The following is a 17,573-nucleotide window of genomic DNA, read 5'->3' on the forward strand; positions in this document are numbered from 1 at the left end:
AAGCATCCAAATAAAAAGTTTCTTCCAAAATTGAAGAAGACTCTGTGCTTGGATTAGCTCCACAGAAAGCACACAGAAGACAAGAAATGAGCCCGATTTCAGCAGACAACAGAATAAATCAAATTAAAGAGCACCCAAAAATGCTCAGCCCATCACAAAACACTTGTAGTGGGTTCCTTTGCCCTCAGGAGAGTTTTCTTTTCTCCAAAAATTATTGTTGCATTTGAACTCTTTTTCCATTCCAATTGATCATCATGGCTCTGTTGTAGCAATCACAATGTGTTCAAATATATTAAGGATGTGATTTAAACAATATAGTATCTTCTTTGAACACCTATCCCTGCCAATATGTGAAAAAAAAACACTGTGAATCCATCAACTTGTAACCAACGTATCATCAAGTTCTTTTGTGTCGGCCCAGAAGATGACTCTTCAGAGGGCATGTGGACAAGGCGATGTTGATATGGAGCAGAAGTGTCGGTAGCCAACTGCTGAAGATATTTCAGAAAGAATGTTTCCAACTCCACTGTTAGGTCCAGAACAATCCTTAGGCACTTTTTAGTAGATGGTACATTTTGTTCTCTCCCCCTTCCCAGAGATCTCTAAGACCACTCTTGAGAACTCTCACCACACCACTCCCTGTCCTAAGGCCCATCCTCAGCCACCCAGTCTTGAATGGTGTTGCAGAAGTGTAGGAAGCTGTGCTGTAGCCTTCTTTGCATATTGTTAACTTGTGAGTTCATCTGAGTTCATTATGCTTCTATTTGCCCATGAACCATTATTCATTTTGTTTCCAAAGCCACTTCTGTGGGGTTGTAGCCATTGGATGGTCACACTCTTTTCTGAAAATGGAACTATGGGTCTTCCTTTCTCTTGTCATCTTTGCCTCTCTTCATCTCCAGGCCTGCCTCATCAGCTTCATGAATCTCTTTTCCATTGCGTGAAGAACCTATGCCAACTCCATCCAATGACACAGCCTTCCTAACGAATCTCCATCTTCTCTTGAATTATACTTTTCTGATGCAGGTGTGTGTGTGTGTGTGTGTGTGTGTGTGTGCACGCACGCGCACGTGTGTGTGTGTGTCTGTAAAATCTGCCCAACCATTTATAAATGAAAATATCAAATAAGTAATATAAAAATATAAAAAAATATTTAAGCCTTCAAATTCTTCATTTTCTATCCATGTCTTTTGCCTTCTATTGGAAGTTTTCACACACTATTCCACATTACCACATTGCAAGTGCACCAAGGACAAGTTACCTCTGGGGACAATCTGTGAGATGTTGTGTTAAAGCAATAAGCAACATGGCAGGCGTCTATTTACCTGTTAATAATCCTTTCTCATAATCAAGTGGGTATTTTACCATGGATAGCGTCAACAATATATTACAATACATTTGTAAATCTATAAAAATAATATATACTTGGGACTAGACAAAACAGTATATATTGCAAGTTTCTTCATTGTTCATGTCTCTGGTGAATTTAGGTAAATCTAACGATTACTCATAGGTAGATGATTATATCCAAAACCCCATGGTAGATATTATGGAAGAGGAAATGATAAGTAAAGCAACAGACTTCCCTTAAGGAATGATGATGTTGGCATGCCACATGTCTGTTGGCATCATGTACAGCTAGGCACAAATGGAGTTAACTGCATAATATACATGAATAGGCATCAAATTCTATTTAGAGGAATTGGAGGCATCTGTGAAGGAATTGCAGTACCCTAACATTTGTTAAGTGACTGGTTCTGTATTCTGTGATCTTTTTTGTGGCTAAAAGCAATAACTGGTTAATAAGCATCATTTGGATAATTAAACAACTGTTTTTCTGTTGAGCTTTATGGAAAGCGGCTATGCTATAGTGGCAACATAATTTGTAATTGGACTTTCTTTTTATGAAATTAGTTGATGTGAGGGATGTTAGTTTTGAGTTTTGAGAATTGCACAATTTCTCAAAGGCTTGAGAGAAATAGGAAAGAACCCAGGGTTCTGACACTTTAGTTGTGTGCATGCATGTAGATCACATGACACAGAACTGTGTAGGAAGCAGGAATAGACTCTGAGGATCACAAAGCAAATACAAGTAAAGGGATATGGGTGGCTTTGAGAGGGTGAAAATACAGGAGAGTGGTCATCTTCCTTCTCATAGCAGAGACCACACTGCCTGAGAGCTCAGGGGTGTTTTGGGTCAGTTAGAACATGTTGAATATATGAATCACCCTAGTCTTGCTTCCATAAGTAGACAATAATACAGCTTTCAGGGTCTAGCACCTTCACATTATGTATAGTGTTTCTCTTACGTATTAAATTCCGTAAGTCACGTCAAGCCTATCAACCAGTTTTGAAATGTAGTTATATAGAGATCCCTGTGAAAAGCCAATGGCAAGGTGGGTTCACCAGAGTAAGCTTCCCTTGATGACATAGTTTGTGTCTGGGTCATGCATGTTTTTGAAAATGGATTTTGTTCTTAAAAATACCATGAATTTTCTGGCTGCTGGGCTCATTAGCTAGCATATCTGATGATACACTAAACCCACTTGTTCTCCTAGGCTATAATATAATGGTAAGGTAAGATGGCTGGGTCCAGCCTGAAGTAATTCAAGATGGCTCGGGGTAATGTCTTCTGCATTAGAGCCGATTGATCTGAGTTCCATATCTGGAACCTATATGATGGACAGAAAGAACAAACTTCCTCAAGTTGTCCTCCAACCTCCACACAGGAGCTGTGGTACTTGTGTAACACCCCTCCCATACACACATCATATATACAGAACAATTAACAAATATGTTTAAAATAAAATGCTTCTGTAAATGGAAAAGAAGGCAGACTCACATTTAAGAAGTCGGAATGACCGACTTCTCAGTCTGCCCCTAGGAACCATATAGGAAAGGCAGTAGGAAGATACACAAAGGAGGCAATAGTTTTGGTGGGATCTCACAGAATTTGTAAAAGTAAAAAATCATTTTCTCTCCTAGAAAATTTAAATAAGTTTGTAGTAAACTTCAACTGGATAGTTTACTCTAACTGATATCAAAGAATTTAAAAGTAAAGCTATTAAGATTTCCCCCAAATGTCTTTGTTCTAAGTAAGAAATGTAAGCAAAGCTTTATTGGAGATTAGCCTGGTTTGGAATTTTAGGCCAACAATCAGAGGATTCCAATTCTGTCAAATCAGAGTGGGAAAAAAATCCAAAGAATTATCTGACATTGTAAGGAAAAAGATTCATCCCTTTTTAAAAGTTGCTATGGAGTGGCGAGCAGTACTCTGACTCCCACATGTCCACAGGGTGTGACTGAATGGCGAATGGGCCTACTCCAGGACCCCTCTGCCTAGATGTTGTTGGCAAAGGATAGGAGACTTTCATGAATGATTATGGGTGCGGACACAGGTGTTTTGCACCTCAAATCCCCCCCATTCCTACCCTCGAGGAGCCCTCCCCCACTGACAACTGAAAATGCCCTCAGGTTGAGAGCACAGTCTCATGCAGAAGAAAACAACAGGGTGTCAATACAAATTCTTTCTCTCAGAGAAAGTATAATTGTGAGTAACAGGAAAAGAGCAAGGGAAGTCAAAGGTTACGGTCAATTGTGTGATGACCCAACCTAGGATTGTGGCACAAACAGACCCTGGGCCGACTATAATCTTTACCATAACAGCTCCCTCAGACTTAGCAAGATTTAGCAAAACTTAAGTCATCTCCTTATCCTTCTTGAGAAAACACAGGGCATCAAAACCAGTAATGGTGGCATGAACCAGTGGTCCTATCTACTCAAGTGGACTGGGGCAGGAGGATTGTTTCAGTCTAAGAATTTCCTGGGTAACAGTGAAAAGCTGCTTCAAATTAAAACAAAAATCAAATGCAGCTGTACATACACAAACATGCATACACACACACACAAACATGCATACACACACACACACATGCATACACATACACACACACACACAAACATGCATACACACACACACAAACATGCATACACACACACAAACATGCATACACATACACACACACACAAACATGCATACACACACACAAACATGCATACACACACACATACACAAACATGCATACACACACACACACACATGCATACACATACACCACCACCACCACCACCAGAACAGATCCTGTGACATGACTCAGTAGATGAGGGTGCCTGCTGCCAAATCTTACAATCTGAGTTAGGTCTCTGGAACCCACATGATGCCAACAGAGAACTAACCCCTGTAAATTGCCCTCTGACCTCCACACATACTCCAGGTACATGGGTGCCCCATCAAAACAAAGTAATAAATAAATAAATGAAAAGTTTTTAAGCCACCAGAACAAACAAACAGAAATATACTGTATCAGTTTACCTCAGACCCAATTTGACACCAAAGAGAATAATCTTCATCGTGTACACTTTGTAAAGAATAAATAGTAAATAAATCCATACCACCAATAAGAAGCCTTAGGAATTCTGGCTCAGCAAAAGTTGAACTAAACTGCAAAGTAGACCTTTCAAGAGAAATGTAATTGGAGCAGACGGGAGTAAGACGAAAAGCTCCAGCATGGCCTAGAAAGCCAACCTACTTTGAGTGTGCAAAAGTGGTGGAGAGAACACAAGCAGAGGAGGAGTAGGAAGTGAGCAAACACAGATGCTGGAGGACTTGGCAGAAGGAGTCAGCCCCAGGACAAGCCCTTTCAGGGCTCCAGACACTCCCAATGTTCCCAAGGCTTTGGCATGTAGAACCGAAGAGACGGTGCCAACTGAGGAGGACTAGCCTTGCCCGGAGGCCTTTCAGTGTTCTGTGTCCAAGCAGGGGCCCCTCAAGTTCATCTGTCTAGTCTGAAGTCAAGGACATTATAGAGCATCTCTGTGCTTTCCCACTCTGGCTTTTAGAAAGTGTGAATGACCACCCTGCTCTTGCTCAATGTCCTTCCATTCAAGGGACCTTTCAAAAGGCTTTTATAGCCAACATGCTACATTTCTCCTGGTGTTCTCACCACAAACAAATGTGTGCCAGCAATACCACACAAGCCTTGCTTTGTTGTTGTTTTCACTAAATAGGCCTCACTGTCATAGTGGTAGGACAGAGAAGTTCTTCCTGGAGTACCCAAGAGCATCCATAACCAGCAGCTAGACAGCAGCCCTTGACTGTCTACTTTGAAGAAGCCCCCATGTTTTCTCTATTTACATATTATCTAATGGGTTATTTGTTGTTGATGCCATAGTATCTCTGGAACACAGCTTCCCAACCAGACAACTTGAAGCTAGCATGTTCGTCAGGAAGCAGCCCATTCACAGGCAAATCCTCTGGTTCCTTTTTACTGGTTATTGGTGTTCCTCACTCCTCCTCATTTGGCCGGCATCGAAGGACTAATGATTTCCCTGTCCCCCTCCAGAAAAGCAGCACTTTAAATGCACTAAGTTAGTCTAGACAAAGAAAATTAAACTCATTAGTAGAAAGCTTGCAAATGTGCTGTGTGGGAGGGGCCCCATCATTACAGACCCTCACCCAGGCTCCTGTGGTTTGCTGTGTGTACAGGACGATAGTTCTTCCTTTCCTCTCTGGGGAGGGGAATCAAATAATAGCGGGTTTCAATTATAGACATAACTGCAAGTTAGTCAGGGGCATAAGAACAGGGTGGCTGTCAGCTATGCCAAGCTAATGTCATATGACATGAAATCCTAGCACATAACAAGGGATCCTGAGGCACCCTCATCACCACAGCCCTCACAGTCAATAAGACACCAAGACTAGCAATTAGGATGCAGACAGAACAAATATTTACATTTTGAGAAAACAAGAGGGGAGGCATCCACAGCAGAATGAATCAAAAGCCACAAGGTCTCAGATGTGGGCAGGCAAAGTGTTGCTGTCAGTGTGAAGCAGGAAGGCAAAAGGGGTTTCCAGTATTTGCAATTCAGAGAGCTAGATTACTGGAAAATTTACGAAAACATCGAAGATCCCCTCTAGCTGCCTTGCACGGAGTTAACATTAGAAGCCAAGTGTTCTTTTCCTCTTTCCATCCTTATCACCCAGGTCTGTGGATTCTGAAGACAGAACCTGAAGACAGGTTCTCAAGTCTTTCAGAGTCCCGAAAAGCAATCAGGTAGATTTTTAAAAGCATCTATCAATCCATACATTCATCATTAAGGAGTCAGTTGTGGATGAACAGAGGCTATCTTAAATCTGATAACAGAAGTAAACAATTACAGCAGGATGTGTCCGAAGGGAGAGAGGCTGGGCTCTTCTCTCAAAATACAGTCTCTCTCTCTCTCTCTCTCTCTCTCTCTCTCTCTCTCTCTCTCTCTCTCTCTCTCTCTCTCTCACTCTCTCTCTCTCTCTCTCTCTCTCTCTCTCTCTCTTCCTGAAAGCTCAGAAAACAGAACAGGAGATGGGTAACAAAAATCCCAGATGTTAATATAAGGAAGAGACTGGAAGACCTCTAGCAAACCTGTGCGAACAGCTGAGGTGCTCCGGTTACCTACATGAGTGTGAACTGTTCATGTGTATACAAGTGCATGTGTGGGGTACACGTGGAGACCAGAGACAGATATTGGATGTATTCTTCAGTCACTGTCCACATTATTATTTTCTCTTTTGAGATCAGCTTTTTTTATGCAACCTGGAGGTCACCATTTCCACTTTTCTTAGCCTGACTGGCCAGCTAGCCTTAGGGCATCCTCCTGTCTCTGTGTACCCAAGGCTGTGATCATAGGCATGTGTTGATGTACCCATGCTACTTTTAGAATTTCATTTATTATTCATATGCTGTGGGTTTCTGGGGAATCAAACATAGGGAATTATAACTGTGTAGTAAACACTTTAACAAGTGAGCCACTTCCCCAGTGCAAGATGTTTGGTTTGATCAATGTAGGATGCATCAGGCTATCATAAGAAAGTCAAAGAGCATGGTAAATAAATACATACTGGCAGGAGCCTGAGAGTGAGGGTGAGCATTCAGTGCACATAGATTGGCCATAGTGTGGCCAGTCAGGTGAGGCCTTCCTCCTTCAAATATCTCTGATTCTGAAACTAAGCACAAGCTGGTGTCCCCCGCCCCACACTCCTTTTAAATCTACACCAGCCCTTAACAGACTTCTGCCATGCACTTGGAATCGGTATTTGGGAGGATGACTTGGGCTGCCCATCATTTGATAGTGTTGCTTAATTTCTCTAATACAATATCTAAAATCATTCCTTTGAAATATGTTTCAAAGTACTTTTAGTTCAGTTCATTTTGAAAAGTGGTGTGCATATACAGTACCTTGACCCATTTGATATTTTGCCAATGGTTAACCCTGTGTCTGACAAATGCTCTTTTTAAATATTTATCTGTAATACAAATTCAGGTAGAGAAAAAACTAATGAGGTGATCTGGGGACTTGGCGTATTTGATAAAACACTTGGTCTAGTATGCTCGAAAGCCCTGGGTTTCATCTTCGCCACCACATGAAAAGGGTGTGATAGTGCAGGCCTATAATCGCAGCACCGGAGAAGTACAGGAAGGAGGATGAGACATTCAAGGCCGTCTCTGGCTATATGGCAAGTTCTACGCAGGTCAGCATTAGCTGCATGAGACCTTGTCTCAAAAGCAACCTAAGAAAATCTGCTAGGTGAATCCATAGCCCTTTAAATCTAATTCCAGTGTGCCAAAGGTAAGGAAGAGACCCTGCACTCCTGCCATCTATTGCCGTTGACACTGCTGCTGCCTAAGACTCTAAAGAGAAACATTCTCAAGAGGAAAAGAGGCAAGAGAGAGCTACTGGCCATTTAAGAGGTGCCTCCAACCAAATCCCCTACGCCTTTTAGGGGATTGTCAAATGACCAGAACAAAGAATGACTTAACAGACAATCCCGGTCCTTGTTCTTCTTCCTACTGGTTGACTTTCATGGCTTTGAAATCCATTCTTTCAGACATTTTGAGGCTTAGTGATTACTTGGACTTAATAGAGCCAAGTTCTGCCTTCTATAGGGAATTATTTTGGGGTTCAGTGTCTGAAGAAAAATTCTGCAAACCACCATGAGAGTTGTTGCATGAGTGATGGTGGGTATCTTAAGGGACCTGAGTGATAGTTGTTTCCTATTTTCATGATGAATAAATAAACCCTAACTGCCTACAGGACTTAAGGAACCCCCTCTGCTGATTTGCATTTGTTTTTGTTTTCATAGTTTCATGCATATATAGCTTGTGTTGGGATTATTTTCACCCATATTATCTTATATCATCCCTCTTCTTTTACCTCTGAAGCCCTTCTTGCAACTAGTCTCCCAGTAGCTACAATGTCCAAACTGTCACCTGGCCCTGCAGCAACCATGACCAGTGAACAGTTCCTCAGGAAGGGGTGAAGCATTGTGGGCACTTCCTCTATGCAAATTGGAATGCTAAACGTCAGTCATTTGGTTAGGTCCTATTCCTTCCCCCTTCCACCAGGGTTATTTCCTGTCTACTCCATGTCTCACACTCTCATCCCTTGCATGGGAAGATCATTTTTCTTATTTCTGTATTTTCTGAGGAGATGCCTTTAGAGAGCAAACAGTCTACCCAGACACAAATCCCCTCAGCTCTACAGTGTCTCCTACCACTTTTCTCCCTATTTCCCCTTTCATAGGACAAGATAGCTAATCTTGTCCAATGCGCTCTTTATTTCTTCCATTTCATGCCTCCCCCTAGCTTTCCCTCTTTGTCCCTTCCTTTTTTATTCTTCCATGCTCCCCCTCAACAATTTACAAATATTCAGGTAGTTTCCATCTTACACTCTAAAATGTAAATACGGAAAGATGGGAGGAATGAAAGAGGAAGGCTATAGAGGAAGCCTCTGAGGTCTGTCGCTGCTAGGGGAAAATAGTGTGTCTCTTTTCTCTCCCACTCCTTTCCCATGGTATAACTAAAGCTTCTGGGACTATGCTACCTGAGTCGTATACCTTGTCTTCTCATTTGTTGAATACTCTCTCTCTCTCTGTGTGTTAATACATGTGTACATATTCATACCTGTTAGACTTGTGTGTGTGTGTGTGAGTGTGTAAGTGTGCAGTAGCCAATACATGTGCGTTTGGAGGTGGAAGACTGAAGTCAAGTGTCTTCTATCAACCTCCATGTTATTTTTTTTTGAGACAGAGTCTCCCACTAAACCTAGAGCTCTCCAGTTGGCTAGAGTCCTTGGCCAAAGAGCTCTTGGGATCCTCCTGTCTCCATCTTGGCTGGGATTATAGATACCCCTGATGCCAGCTTTTGGGTATTGGGGGTTTGGAATTCGGGTCCTCATGCCTGCACAGCAAGCACTTTACCCACAGTGCTGTCTCCCTCTTTGGTCTTCCTTCTAAACATCTTCATCTCCATTGAAAGTTTATTATCCTCTGCTTAGACCAGATATCAACTCTCTCCAAGTTCGATGTTTGCTCCTATTAAACCTCTCCGAACACCTGAGAAATCTTATCCCCAGGTGCATAGCTACAGATGGCTTCCAGATCTGCTGCCCTAGTAAACATTTTCTGTCTTTCATACTGCCAACATGTCATATTTCACACCCTAGGAAACAATAAACCAAGTTGAGCAGATTGAGAAACCAAATTGCTCACCCCTGACCATAACAATTTACAAATGCACTCTTCCATCCCATCACATTCTGTCAGCAGTCAAAGACAAGTTAACCTTTGGCCAACTTAGAGCAAGTCCATCTATCTGTGCACTAGATGGATATACCTTATTTTCGACTTCCCTGTAGAACTGACTTCAGGTTTGCTTATATGCGTTATCTCCTATGGGTTAAGCCTTGTTCTTCTTGGTAAGTTTTTCACTCTTAGCTCTAAAGCTATACTCAAATAAGCTTCTATTCAAATAAATTAAATGAACAAATAATAAATTATATCTAATGAATCATCATCCTTGCAAGCACTAGTATTGATACCTGATCTTTTATTTTTTTCTTCCCCTGTTAATCAATTTTCTCAAAATATCCTATACAGGGCTCCAGTTCCTTGCATCCTGATGAGTCATCGTTTAATTTTGCGACATTTGCCACAGTGAAGTTGTTCTGACAAAGTCCCTTCACCTCTTGATTGCTGCCAGAGTCAAAGGGTTCAGAACATCCTTCATCTGGATTGGCTTGGCAACAGCTAGCACATGGGGTACCACTTTCTTCAATATTTTCTTACTCTTTGCTTCCACTACAGCCTCTATTCTTTTTATGTAGAAGCCCCCTAGGGAAATTCTTCTCCAGTGTGCATTTATTTTTTAGTTGTTTATTATTCTTTGGTTTCTCAAAGGTGACATTCCTGTCCCTTATATATCTTCATTCTCATTTTCACTTTATAATTGCACCTTTTTACAGTTTCCATGATTTACAAGTGCAAAGAAAAGTTATATTTAAATATAAAAATAGACAGCAACAATAGAAACAAAAACCTAGTTTCAAATGTTGTCTACATCCAGACAACAAACCTAAGTTGGAATTCCAGCTCTTATCCTAACTTTACTAGCTGTTCAATGAGGGTAGATTGCATGGTCATCTTGTTATTATTTACAACTTCTATAAAGGCAAATTTCATTTCCACTCAGACTGTAGTCATGGGAGTAGATGGAGCTATTGTGTACACTAATGCATAATATCTATTAGTTGATGCCTGGATACTGTAAACACTTACAATAATAATTTTAATGATTATTTTTTCTAATACCAAAGACTGTCATCTTCAGCAGGGTTCCTTCCCTGGCACTCAGATTGATAAAACTACTAGAGGTCTCCAGAGGTTCAGATACAAAGAAATACATCCTCTCATCCTTCACCCCAATACCCACTCATCACCGAATTTACTTTCTCTGACCTTAAGCATGTGGCTTCTATAAGTTCCCCAGACCAAAGGATCTACTATTCTAAACATATCTCTGTATCCCCCCCACCCACATGCCGGTGCCTGTTCAGCCTCTCATTTTCTCTCACTTAGATGCTTAAGTTGGACTCCTCACTACTCTCATTTTTTCCCCACTTCCACTTGCATTGCACTCTCTTAACTCACTTCTTGGAGAAAGACCCTTCCGAAGCCTTTCATGCTACACATGAGATCCATGCTGCTGAGAATGACCTATGCCAATTTTCCACAAAGAACTCTCTGCCTTCCTCTTAATGTGTCAAATAAAAATGACTTTTGTTTCCAAACATGGGCGCTTTTATACCCCATCTCTGTTCTTGCTGTCTTCTCCTCAACCTGCCTCACACGTCATGTCCTTATTTGCCTATCAGCTTTACCTCTGTCCTCACCACTCATAAGGCTGGGTTTATTGTCACCATCACAAACCACATTGATGGATTGTCCACATTTAATAAAAATCTCCTGTTATAGATACATCAACGTTTCCTGTACATTCATATTATCCAAGATTAGCTCCAGCTCTTATCTGGCATATGTAGGAATATTTCTCTACCTGAAAGAACTTCATAGGCAATCCAAGAATGACATGTTCCAAATTAAATTGAGCCTTCCTACAAAGGGGCTGGCTGGTCTCTTTTTCCAGACTGGCTTTCCAAGAATAGGCATAGTCACCATCCACTGTGCCAGTCTTGTCGAGAGCCTGGAAGCACAGCCAATCACTCACCTTCCTTTCTACTTTTAGTATTTGTTCACACCCCAACCCATTTCTATCTGCCTATGTACCCTCAGAGCTCACACATCCAACCACTTCTCTATAGAGCAACAGTTGTCTCTTTCTCTGAGTTTTTGGGAGGAACTTGATTTTACTGGAGTGGATTCTAACTTTTTTTCCTACTTGTAGAAAGAACCATCTACCCTCTGCCTTTGTGGTACCTCCTTACTGCTACAAAATTTTATGTTTAAAAGTTTTAAATGACTCCCTAAATTCATCAGGATAGTGTTTACCTTTGGAGTGAGACAATGAGGGCTTCCCAATTACTGAGTTTTCCAGTTTTGTTTTATCTCCATGTGTCTGCCATACACCCTGTCCTTCAGCTATGAATACCTCTTCTTAATTACTAAACCATTCAGTGCCTTAATCTCTAATGTGATATATAAAATAATATTGTGGATATATGTTGGAATTAATTGCCTCTTCTCTTTGCACTAAATTATTTTCCCTTTCCAAGTCTTTTCACAACTAGATATTGTGATTGAGACTGATTTTTTATTGCTTAATATCTGTTCACACATCCCCTTCTCCAAACCTAAGGAACACTTGTCTTAAGATTTCACAATGCTTTGTGGCATTATCACTATTGTTTTGTATTACAATTCCTCCATAACACTCAAAGTTCTTTCTGTATATAATGAATATTGTCATGTTCACTGTACCATATATATATATATGACAAAATCTGCCACTACACTGAATTGCTACTGATTAAATACATGAATACAAATGAAGTCAAAATTAAATAACTTGAAGTGTGTAAAGGAAACCAATGGATTCTTCAGAGAGAGATGTTATGGGCAGCAACTACTCAGGAAGTTCTAACCATAACTGAAAAGAACAGAGAGCCTGGCTTTGACCCTGACCTTAGCCACACACTAGCTATCCTGTAGCAGAACTTCCCTTGACCATCCTTCCTTAATTCTACTATACAGTATATAAAATGGTGACAAAGATGATGATAATTATGGTGGTGATAATGATGATTTCCAGGTATAATTCCTGCATATACTAATTAATATAAATTATATATAGCATTTGACATTGATTTGTCCTTGATAAAGATATATTATTATTCTTTCATCCCTTGGTCTGTCAGATTGCTTTAATTATTATAAAAATGAAAATAAATTGTATAACTCTGGCTAATTTCATGAAATCATCACTTAAGATTTACAGATCTGTAGAGGCGAAGTGACAATTAAAAACATTTAACTCAAGCCCTTCACATTTTCATAGGAAAGGGTCATCTACATTGTTCAAGATAGAGTCACATAGTTTACTAAAAGTTAGTTGGTGAGGATCTAAGGCCAGAACTAAACTATCTACCAATGGCTTCTATTTCCAGTCACTCGAATTGCAGAAACAGTGTGGCAACTGGATTTTAAGGACAAGCATAGCCGTAGTTTTCAGTCTATGTCGGGAAGCAGGCAGAGACCATGTGTGTGCAGACTAAGTCTTGCCACATAACCACACCAACTATACTATTCTTTTTCTTAATTTCTCTTGTTTTGGAGGTTTTTCTTTTCCAAAGAAAGGAGAAAAGGTCTCAGTGGAAAGTTATGAAATACTATTACATTCAAATCTGATTAAAATTACAGTGACTGTAAACCCGAGTTGAGGCGGATACATTCCCTAGGGCTGGCATGTAGCTTCGATCATGTTAAATCTCACCATTTATGTCTAGCTTTAACTATGTTGTCATTCCCCTAGTAAGTGATATTCCAAGAAAATCAATTTTTAGTTATATCGTCCATTTGTTCAAGTTCCACCAGCAGGTTAGAATAAAGAAAGGAAATCTCCATAAACGGAGGTAGAGACAGTTATGAGAACACGAACTCAAACTATCAGTTTGTGCCAAAAAGGGAAAGAAAAAAACTATAAGGATGAGAATATTTCTTCCTCTTATGGGAATCCAAACAAGAGTTTCTAAATGAATCTTGCTTGATTTGAGGGAGTCTTATTTTTTTAATTCCAAGAGTTTCTTGGTCAGAAGTTCAATTATCCCAGTAATTTGTCACTAAATCTGATTGAAGACTTAACAAAACACAACAAACCCTTAATAACCCGGGCTCCCAGATGTCTGTCATAATTTCAGAGTTTATGGGATTGTCTATTTTTTGCTCTGAAGTTTCTTTAAACAGCAAGAGTCAGGGCATTCCCATTTTACTATTGTTCTCCAGCATCTGACCATTAGATGGTGAGTGATTCTCCAGACTGGAGAAAGGCTAGTTTTTGTTCTTTATGTACAAGGAAAAAGAACACAACAGCAAGACTGGCATTTTAGGAACTGCAGAGTTGGCACAGTGGTTGAGAACACTTGATGGTCTAGTAGAGGACCAAAGTTCAGTTCCCAGCACCCAAGTCAAGTGGCTCACGGTTCCCTATAACTCCAGCTCTAGGGTATGTGCCCCTTTCTTCTGGCCTTTTCAGGCACTGGCATACATGTACACATAACTACGCATGCACACATACTTGGGCACACACATACACAAATAATAAAATAAATCTTAGAAATCAAAAGCCTAGTATTTGACTTGGAGTTTTTTTCCATATATTTTTATTTAGCTTTTTATGCATGCCACTTTCAGTTCCCTCTCCCTCCCCTCCTCCTCCACCCCCCCAATCCTCCCAACCCATCTCCCCCACTCCACCCCCCCAAGGGCCTCCATGAGGGATTTTCAGAGTCTGTCACATCATCCCGGGAAGGGCCCAGGTTCTTCTTCACGTGTCCTGGCTGAGAGAGCATCCCTCCACGTGGCATGGGTTCCCAGGGTCCTTCTGTATGCCAGGAATAAATACTGCTCCACTTTGACTTGGAGTTTTTTACACACAGATTCTAGGAAGAATCTCCAGGCTTTTTGGTAATCATCATCATCGCATCATTGATACACCATGGATCGTCTTATTTTCTAAGAGTCCCATCATGGGAGATTGTGCTATGTCAGTGTGGTTAATGATGAAAACTATCCATAGAAATTGAGTAGTGTGTGCCTTGAACTGTACCCTTCCTCCACAACAGTGTTCAGGTCCCTTTCTTCTCAAAAATGCCATGTGTGATCCTTCTGATCTTTTATGCCATTTTTTAAAAAAGAGTCATATATTTTAAAGAGGAGCATCAAAAGCTAAGTGCAAAGGAAATACCTGTAGGATAACTTGCTCTTTGTGTGAACAGAAGGTTATAAGGAATTTGGAGCAGGAAAGAGTCTTCGAAATCATCCTGTCTAGCCAGTCCCTTGATGACAATACGGGTGTTTCCCATTGTCTGAGAATTCAGGAAATCCTGCACAGTATAAGTCTCTTTTAGAGACTCACATATCACATTAGTCACACTTATGCCTTTCAGAAAGCGAGTCTCAATAGCTCTATTTAGCATGGGTTGACTTAATTTATTTGATTGCAGACAGCTTCTATGGAGCCAGCACACAGAAATTCATATCATAAGAAGTATTGAGCTAGTCTCTTTCCTTAAAAATCTTTGGGCTCGATGACCTTGTCAAATGATCAATGACTTCTAAAATTAGAAACCTGCTTTATTTTAGGATCAATCTCAGGTCCACTATTCCATGCATGGAAATGTGAGTTAGTGTTTACGGATTATCTGTGCCAGGGTCAAGGAGTGAAAATTAGGGCTGCCTCTGGGTCTGCTTGTGAAATGCTTGTTCTTACACCAGTAGCAATGACAGAGTGATTGTCCCTGAGGTAATACAGACAAAGCTGGGAAAGGCTCCTAAGAGGGCTCAAGGGTGCACCCCACATAATAAGGAAAGGAAGTATAAAAGCCTGGGCTGTCTGAGAGTGTAAGCCAATTCATATAACTAACATGCATCACTAGCAGTTTTCTCAAAGATGTATTTGCATACTTTTCTGATAGTCCTGGGATTTTATAACTAGCAGTGTTTTGGCCAGATTAAGTTGTTTCTATTATATAAACATGCAGTATATGAACTCATTATGGCAACTTGTTTTCTATTTATCTGAGATAACGTAAGACAACAACGGATCAATAGGGCCATTCTTCTGGAAGAAAATTCCCAATAGAGCAGTTCTGTCGTGAGGGCCATGGGAAGAAAAATATGACGTATTTGTTATTTTAGTATATGAGCCATTTTTCTATGTCGTTTGTGGTTCCAAATTTCGAATGCTTTGTTGTAATTGCGTAAAACTGTTGATGAAAATATGCAATTACCAAATTAGCAAACTTTATTTTTTAAAAAAGTGGAGCTGAGGATAGAATTCAGTGGTTATAGCACCTGCATGCTAAATGTCTCAGCTGGATCACGAATCTCCATCTTAATCCTCTCAGCCTCACCTGAAAGCCTTACAGAAATCTTCCTCTCCAAAACCCTTATATACAAACTGAATGAAGGCAGTAAGTGTGATGCCAGCCTTAGAAATGACCAGATCCAAAAGGAAAGTCAATCCAACAGTTCTAGTCATATTTTACCTTAGGGCAACACTGGCTGCTGAACATAGGGATTGATCAACTGTTCCCTTCACGAAACCCCAAGAGCCCCTTCACAAAGAAGCAGGAGAAAGAGATGGAAAATAATTCAGGTTAAATGATTCTCCTTGAAGTGGCTTTGGCAAGGCTTGGTGCTGAGTCTAAGGCTCTACTTGGATTGAAAGAGCTGCTCTAAGGCTAGAGTCGTAAAATCTCAGCAGGCAGCCTGTTGATCATCTCTCTGGCAAGGCCTTGATAGAGAAGGAGGCGACTTGCCAGAACACTCGGACCTGTGCTGTGGGGTCAGAGACACATTTTTCAAGGGAAAGTTTACTTCAGTCACACACTGAACAGACCAAGATATATGCTTAGTACTGATTACTTAGTTGTTTTAATGAATTAGTTGAATGTAGCTGTTGTGTGGCTCTCAGGTTTATACAGGAAAAAGAAACATATATCCATTCCCTAGAATATTTCGATTTCAATTCATCTTTCTTCTTGTAATCCATAACGTTTCTAAAGTATTAAGATTGGAGGCAGGTAAGTACAAAATGACTGGGTGATGAGAAATATGGCCGTTCAAGGATTAGAATATACTAATTTAAAAAGAGCAGTTGACCCTCTAACTTATGACAGCCACATAGTAAAATCCAATAGCAGAAATTTCAAATTCTTATGAGAAATCTCATAACTCTATTCCTTTGTCAAATCTGATATTCAGGTACATATTTTAACAAAAGTCAACCTCCCATAAGTCTTTGTCTCCTTGAATAAAACAATTTGTGGTCATCTTTCTGAAAATCACTCACAATCTTATCTGTCTTTTTCTTTTAACTTTCTGTAGCTCCATATTCCCCTGATGGTAAGGAACCAGGCAAGTGAGGCCACAGTAACTTCTACCATTTTACATAGTGTATATCGAAGCTAAAGGGGTAGAATTTTGGCAGTTTGGCACTTGAGTTTTGTCCCTATAGTCTAGTGGCCACATGGTCCTAATCATGCAATTATAGCCTCTGTGTGTTCATCTACAGACTATAGTGAGGTAGCGATCATTGACATGCTGGCTCTAGAACAGACATTGGAGAAGCAAGCTTGTTCCAGCAAATTTCTTCCTCCACTCCCCTCCTGCTGCTACACTTGCCTTCCTGTGTCTCATCCATCCTCCTCGGGTCTGCTAGAACACATCAGCACATAACACCCTGTACACCATCAGCAGAGAGACAGAATCACAAGATTTATTTTCTCCTTTGGTTGTCCTAATCATAAGCGCGTGCGCGTGCGTGTGTGTGCATGCGTGTGTGTGTGTGTGTGTGTGTGTGTTTGTATAATTGGAGTATGCATTAAGAATATTTCAACGGATCTCTGTGAGTTCGAGGCCAGGCTGGACCGATAGCCTTGAAAACAATACAGAGAAACCCTGTCTCGAAAAACCAAAAAAAAAAAAAGAATATTTCAAAACCAGAGACACTAAATTAGTATTAATC

General features: G+C 40.5%; 1 protein-coding gene across 2 annotated transcripts in view; it reads left to right on the top strand.

Moving 5' to 3' along the window:
* Grem2 (gremlin 2, DAN family BMP antagonist) overlaps nt 1-17,573 on the top strand; it is a 101,283-nt gene that overhangs the window by 51,202 nt on the left and 32,508 nt on the right. Inside the window, exon 1 of one of the 2 annotated variants that reach the window (XM_040738228.1) lies at nt 10,037-10,132. The exons of the other annotated variant lie outside the window; for it this stretch is intronic. Within the exon in view, the coding sequence (XP_040594162.1) occupies nt 10,128-10,132 (5 nt within the window). The 5' untranslated portion in view covers nt 10,037-10,127. Of the gene's footprint in view, nt 1-10,036; nt 10,133-17,573 lie in introns of those variants that run through there. 2 annotated transcript variants of the gene reach the window in all.

The sequence above is a fragment of the Mesocricetus auratus genome, unplaced genomic scaffold, assembly GCF_017639785.1.
Source record: "Mesocricetus auratus isolate SY011 unplaced genomic scaffold, BCM_Maur_2.0 Super-Scaffold_100676, whole genome shotgun sequence".
Taxonomy (NCBI): domain Eukaryota; kingdom Metazoa; phylum Chordata; class Mammalia; order Rodentia; family Cricetidae; genus Mesocricetus; species Mesocricetus auratus.